Source organism: Gavialis gangeticus, unplaced genomic scaffold (genome assembly GCF_001723915.1).
Source record: "Gavialis gangeticus isolate Ggan-Ray unplaced genomic scaffold, GavGan_comp1, whole genome shotgun sequence".
In the NCBI taxonomy this organism is placed as follows: Eukaryota; Metazoa; Chordata; order Crocodylia; family Gavialidae; genus Gavialis; species Gavialis gangeticus.
Window position 1 is genome coordinate 35,203,182 of NW_017728993.1, and position 7,267 is coordinate 35,210,448.

At 41.3% G+C, this 7,267-nt stretch overlaps 1 protein-coding gene across 2 annotated transcripts in view; it reads right to left on the reverse strand.

Moving 5' to 3' along the window:
- MCOLN2 (mucolipin 2) overlaps nucleotides 1-7,267 on the reverse strand; it is a 45,456-nt gene that overhangs the window by 27,601 nt on the left and 10,588 nt on the right. Inside the window, exon 3 of one of the 2 annotated variants that reach the window (XM_019501536.1) lies at nucleotides 3,861-4,034. The exons of the other annotated variant lie outside the window; for it this stretch is intronic. Coding sequence (XP_019357081.1) covers nucleotides 3,861-4,034 — 174 coding nt within the window. The remainder of the gene's footprint in view (nucleotides 1-3,860; nucleotides 4,035-7,267) is intronic. 2 annotated transcript variants of the gene reach the window in all.

A 7,267-nucleotide genomic window follows, 5' to 3' on the forward strand; every position in this document is an offset into this window, starting at 1 on the left:
CCCCCCCCCCCCGAAAAAAAACAAACCAACAAACAGATCATACAGTTAACTTGTGGAACTCATTACCACATGAGGTTGTAGAGGCGAATAGTATAGCCAGGTTCAAAAAGGGACTAAATAGAATAATTGATAATAGATCCACTAATAACTATTAAACAGAACAGCCATGAGTATCTCTCTAAACCAATGAGTTGATGCCAGGGAGGGTATGACAAGGGATGCACCACTCTAGACACCCTGTAAAGCATTCACTTATCAGGGTTTTTCTTGGGAATCATGTTTGCAAACTAAGTGCTAACATTGCATAGCACTCTGCATGCAAAGGATCCCAAGGTACCCCAGGGTGGCATGGCATCCTGCTCAAGAACCTAACTACATATGGTCAAGGTTATAAAAAAAGAACCTAGCAATTCTGGGTATCCGATCTGAAACAGTTGGAAGGGGTGTAAAAATGTGTGTAATCCCTGAAACTGTCCTGTCTGGAGTTGTATTCCCAAAAGTCAGCAGCCTTTTCTTTGAAAATCAGACTTCATATATTCAGTCTAGCTGGAATCATAGAATCATAAAAAATTAGGGTTGGAAGAGACCTCAGGAGGTCATTTATTCCAACCCCTGCTCAAAGCAGCGCCAACCCCAACTAGATCATTCCAGCCAGGGCTTTGTACCTTAAAAACCTCCAAGGATGGAAATTCTACCACCTCTCTAGGTAACCTGTTCCAGTGTTTCACCACACTCCTAATGAGGATTTTTTTCCTAATGTCCAACTTAAATCTCCCTTGCTGCAACTTGAGACCATTGTTCCTTGTTCTGTCATCTCTCACCACTGAGAACAGTCTCGCTCCATCCTCTTTGGAACCATCTTTCAGGTAGTTAAAGGCTGCTCGTAAATCTGCCCTCAGTCTTCTCTTCTGCAAACAAGCCCAGTTCCCTCAGCCCAGTTCCCTCTCAAGTCATATGCCCCAGCCCCCTCAGCATTTGTATTGCCCTCCACTGGACTCTCCCCAACTTGTCCACATCCTTTCTATAGTGGGGGGCCCAAAATTGGACACAGTACTCCAGATGTTGCCTCACATAGAAGGGAATAATTATTTCTCTCAATCTGCTGGTTACATTCCTATTAATGCAGCCCAGTATGTCATTAGCCTTCTTGGCAACCAGGGCACACTGTTGACTCATATCCATCTTATTGTCCACTGTAACCCCCAGGGGTCCTTTCCTTCAGAGCTGCTGGTTAGCCCGCTGGTCCCAAGCCTGTAGCAGTGTATGGGATTCTTTTGTCTTAAATGCACGACTAATGAGATTTATGTTGGCCCAATGCTCCAATTTGTCTAGGTCATTCTGAAACCTACCTCTACCCTACTACACAGCTTGGTGCCATCTGTGAACTTGCTAAGGGTGCAATCCATCCCATCCTCCAAATCATTCATGAAGATATTGAACAAAATAGGCCCCAGGACCAACCCGTGGGGCACTCCACTTGATACCAGCTGCCAACTAGTTCCCTGGATCCTCCTTCTTCCCTTTCTTAAAAGATGGACACTACTATATTTGCCCTTTTCCCATCATCTGGGACCTTGCCCAATCACTATGAGTTTTCAAAGAAAATGGTCAGCAGCCCTACAATTACATCAGCCAACCCCCTTGGCACCCTTGGATGCACAACATCTGGCTCCATGGACTTGTACACACCCAGATTTTCTAAACTGTCCCTAACATGTCACCACTGAAGGCTGCTCCCTCTCTCCCCAAACTGTGCAGTCTGGTGCAGTAGTCTGGGAGCTGACCTTGCCTGTGAAGACTAAGGTGAAAAAGGCATTGAGCACTTCAGCCTTTTCTTCATCATCTGTCACTAGGTTGCCTCCCCCATTCAGTAAGGGACCCACATCTTCCCTGACCTTCCTCTAGTTGTTAACATACTTGTAGGAACCTTTCTTGTTACCCTTCATGTCCCTTGCTAGCTGTAACTCCAATTGTGCTTTGGTCTTCCTTCTTCCCTGCGTGCCTGAGAAATATTCTTATACTCCTCCCTAGTTGTTTGTCCAAGCTTCCATGTCTTGAAAACGTACTTTTTTGTGTTTAAGCTCACCAAAGAGTTCTCTGCTAAGCCAAGCTGGCTGCTTGCCACATTTGCTATTCTTCCTGCACATCCGGATGATTTGTTCCCATAAGTTTTCTTTAAAATACAACCAGCTCTCCTGGACTCCTTTCCCCCTCAGCCTGTTCTCCCAAGGATCTTGCCCATCAGTTCCTTGAGGGAGTCAAAGTCTGCTTTTCTGAAGCCCAGGGTCCATACTCTGCTGCTCTCCTTTCTTCAGAATCACTCAGAGGCTGGAAGTGTGGACTGCTGCAAAACTACCTGGTCTAGTATAAGACTGTGGAAAAAGCTCCTCTAAAAACAGGAAGATGTTTTTCTTTAATAAAGACATCATACAAAGAAACCTGATTTGATGCCAGCATTGCACACTTGGATCCTGTTTGATGATATACAATCTATCACTTCACTACTGTCTTCTACCTGGGGCTTCAAATCAGCCTTAGTGCCTATAAGAGGAAGAAAGAAAGGAAAGAAAAAAGTAAAGTGGAAAGGTGAGAAAAGAAAGAAGAAATACTAAAATCAAAAACAGCAGTATAACTGAAGAAAAATTCTACAGGAAAAAGGACAGCGAATACCCATATGTACATGCCAGGATCAGAATTGTGGACTCACACTCCTATTTTAAACCCTCCCCTTTCCTCCCAGGCCAGACTACTAGGCTCATTTGGTGCATCAAAAAACCCCACAAATTTGTTCTACTGAGCATTCTTCATGGTACCAGAGAAACTGCCAGGCAGCAGAGGCCTGATACCAGGACATGCCCAAACTAAAGGGAGTGAAGCTATTTAAAATGCTATAGGTTGCTAAAGTGCTGTAAAATACAACGCTTCAAATTTAATACCTCATTTAACAAGAGTTAATTTAAAATGCTGTACCCATTTTTAAAGTGCCATAAAGCCATGCACTTCTGTTAGGTCACATCAATAAAGCGCTTTAAATGGCAAAAAAAACAACTTCTGTACACACCTAGGGTGACCTTTGCATTCCACTAGTCCTGAGCAGCTATACTGGCTTTTTAAAAAGATGCTATCACCAAACCATGAAACATTGGTCAGTTCTAAATTAAATCCCAAAATTGCACAAATGCTCAAATGTCCCAGGACTGGGAAGGATCAAGAGTGTCATTCCTCACACTGCTGATCTTTACTGAGCCACAAGAGACCTGAGCCACATCTGATTTATAACAAGGGAAGATTTCTGTTCCCCTTTTCAACTATATTCTATTCAATGTACATGTTATAAATCCCAACATCCAGTTTGTGTTATCTATAAGTTTAGCTGCCCCAGCACTTTTAAAAAAAATAACTAAGGGAGTTGGCAATTGTCTTAATTCACAATCCTTTAAAAATGCCACACAGAAAAATTGAAGTTGGTGCCCCAACATTCCTGGAAGCATTGCATTCCAGTGCTAAAACTTCTAGCAATCTCACGACAAAGCTGCAATTCAATATAGCTAAAAGCATAAATTTGTTGAATACCTAGCACATATGTACCCCAAGGCCCATTTCTACTCAAAGTAAAAATCCATACAACTTCTTTGATATAACTGGAAATCAAACTAATATCAACAGAAATTCAGAGTTGTGCATTTTGATAGCCATAAAGTAACACTGAACAATGCCCCCACCCCGACCAGTAAGTTCCAGTTAAAATGTAACTTACTGGTTGCAAATACCCTAGCTAGAACAGAAAATAGATACCAATGACATCTTAGTGACTATGACATAATGCCATTCATTGCATACTGATTAGACAGAAAACTTACCTGATTAATAGCAAAAAAGATGCTGTCATAAACAGCCTGCTGTGTGTATACACTTCTGCTATAATCGTCTTCATCAACACCTGAATAGCCTTTCAGAAATAGATGTTTAAATGCAACAGTGTTTTCTTCTTTGAAAGAAACTACTAACTGATTACTTAAACCAAAAAGGATAAGCTGAAAACAAAAACAAAAACAGCCAAAGTCAATGTAGCGTTCCACCAGTAACATTTTGATGGCAGTAGAGTTCTTTACATCCTTAAATAATGGATTAGTTACCAGTTAGAAAGTTATGAAATTTCTATTCTGCATCATTATTAGGTGTTTAAGTGCTAACACAACAAGCTCAAGAAAGAATTATTTCCTGAATCCAGAAGAAGAAATGTACATAATCAAAACAAAACAAAACAAGGTAAATTTCTACTTGAAAAGTTTCAAAAACCTGCACTATGAATCAATAAAACTATGAGCTTTCTACTGGAAAAAAGTCAATCATTTGAACTCATGCCCTCCTTTGATAAAAGCAGCAATTCAGACTGAAATCATACTGAATTTTAAAAGGGCTTTCATAATAAAAAATAACTCCATTAAATAAAAGTTTACTGCAAGCAACATAATGGACTTTAGTTACTGGTAGTTACCAATACTGCCTTATGAAATCTGGTTAGTTCACAATTATTCTGCTGTCCCTTCCCATCTGGCAGTTTATCCCTAGAGCTGAACACTAAAGCAAGATTCAGTCTATTCTGACATCCTCAAGGGATGTAAAAAAATCCCAAACTGTAATGGTAATTTTGCTGACAATTTTGATAATAATGTGGCAGGCATGCCAGAATGCAGTTTAGTCTCCCACTCTAAAACCAGGTGAAACATTTTTAGACTAACAGTAGTAACTTTTTTTCATTTGTTATTCAAGAGTATGTGCCCAGTTACAAAAGGGGTCAATCCACTTATGGAAAAACTTGCCATTACCACCATGTAACTTTCTATGCTACTGCTACCCTTTCAATATCCCCTTAAAAAAAACTCTTTGGAAACATCAAATGCTTTACTCCAGGTGTATTTGAGCAGACCAAGTGAGACACTGAAAGGGTTATGAAAGAATAGATCAAAAGTAAGAGTGAGAGAAGAAACTCCAAACAAACTCCTGTCCTTGTTAGTAAAAAGTGAAAAATGCTGAGGGCTCCGTAGTTTCTGCACAAATTTAACCTTTGTTTAAAGAAGTACCAATGCATGCACCAGTGGAGAAACAATTACACTAAAGAAGGGGTCTTCCTGAACCTGCAGGCAGCTCTAGCACATCTGCTACTAAGTTTACTGGTAGAATGAACAGAAATCTAAACCCCAGGGCAATGCAGAGAGTAACAGATAGTTTAATTTTACACACACATGCACACCCCCCACACCCCACCTAAAGTGGAACGTATGAGAGATACCAAGTGAAGGAGTCATTTTCCCCAACCCCAACAGCAGGGGGAGGCACTCCACATTGCTGTCAGACCACTCTTTCGTTATTTTTTCTTCTCAGTCAGAAGCAGAAGTATTTGGCTCATTAGCTCAGAATTATCTTAAGCCCTACAGGAGCCAGTAAAATGAGGGAAAGCACAGAAACGATCAGAGAATGAAAAAGGAGAGAGATAAGGACAGGCTGAAAATCCTTCTCTCAGATAAGTAAACTCCCAGGGTTTGTATTACTGCAGCTTTTTAAGGATAAAAAAGGAAAATCCATTTTTCTCCCTCCAGTGAGTACATCCTTGTCTCTCCTGGAGAGAAACTTGTTACTTCCGAGCTAAATGAGTATACAGGGACACACTATTAGCAGCAAGGCATGTTTGTGGCAGGTTTGCAACCAGAAAAAGCAGAAAAGGGGATTCCAGGTCATCCATGCACAGTTATATCCATGCGGCCTTTAGAACCAGCCCTGAATTCTCACCACAATGTCTGCAGGATTCTTCAGGGGATTGAGCAGGGTTTGGGAATAGCTAGTTAGATGCTCTGTGAATTGCAAAGCTGTTAAAGTAGCGTTAATGAATAAAGTCATGACACTTCCACCTTAATAGCTGTATGTTAAAGATCTTCTGAATTGTGAAGAGAAGTGCAGTAGGTCAGTGATGATTTTGGAAAATGTGGAATCTAAAGTACCTTAGTACAATATTGGATAAAACCTACTCATATTTGAAAACCTCTTCTGCATTCCAGAAAATAAGACACAAACAGCCTTTACTTTACTGTAGGGTACCCAGCCTCAGTCCAGAATTTGAGGATCATCATTAGGACCTGCCCATGTGCCCATTAACAATCCTCTTCATCAGCAGTTGCACAAGGACTGGAATGAGAGGCATTCCATTCGGAAAGGTGCTAAAAAGGTTAAGGCACCTGAATTGGCTAGAAGCCTTAGAAAGCAGAACAGTGCACCATCTCTTACAATGAATGACAGACAATCCCAACATAGGAGGCAGGCAGGACAGAGACTGGAACAGCAAGCAGAGGATCAAGGAATCTTCCTGTCACTTCAAAACTAAGGGTTGGTGGGTTAGGATGAACTAAGTAGCAGTGAAGGTTACAAAGCCTCCCTGTGAGTATAGGTATTGCCTCATTCCACAGAACTGCAAGTCTGCATGCAAGAACTTGTGGGCAGTATAACAAATCCACTAAGCAATGTGTAAAAAGCTACACCAGCAGCTGGTAGGCAATTCTGGAAACAGGATACTATTGCCCATTAGCTTGTGATAATTCCTTGCAGGAAATTTTGATGGAAGCTGTAAACTGCTTTTTGTGGTTAGATCAGGCAAAAATTGTCACTTCTGTCTCCACCCAATATTACCAGGTTGTGCCTGTGCTAACCTTCCCCACCACAAGCCTGGAAGAGAATCTCACCACTGTTCTCAGCAAATTCACAGCCAGTAGCAACTGTGCCAGAACTAGCACAAGCCTGGATAAGACTTGCAATGGTTTGCATTAGGCAACCCAGTTATTAGAACACCAGCAGCCATCATCTGGAGCTCTGTATAGGTAACACACTGTTAACATTGAGGGAAGAGGGCAATCTCACTTGCCTATGTGGCTAGAAGGGGGTCAGAAAGCAAAGGAGGCTTTATCTAAAAGCATGGATAAATAAAAGAGAGTATCAAGCAATGATATCAAGTTCTAGCAACTGAGTTTATATTTGGGAATTCTACATATCCGTTTAATGGATACTATTCCAGAACGGATACTATTCTATTCTGCCCTGACTGTTTGTCTTAAACCAGTGCACTGGTTGTAATCAGGTGACACACAGACACTGTAACCCATTCCCAGTTCAGTCATCACCCTGATTTTGCCAGAGAGCTATTCACAGATCTAGACTGAATGTTCAGAGTTGTTGGCTACATTAATAGCACAGCATCTGCACTTGTTGGATTGGATGT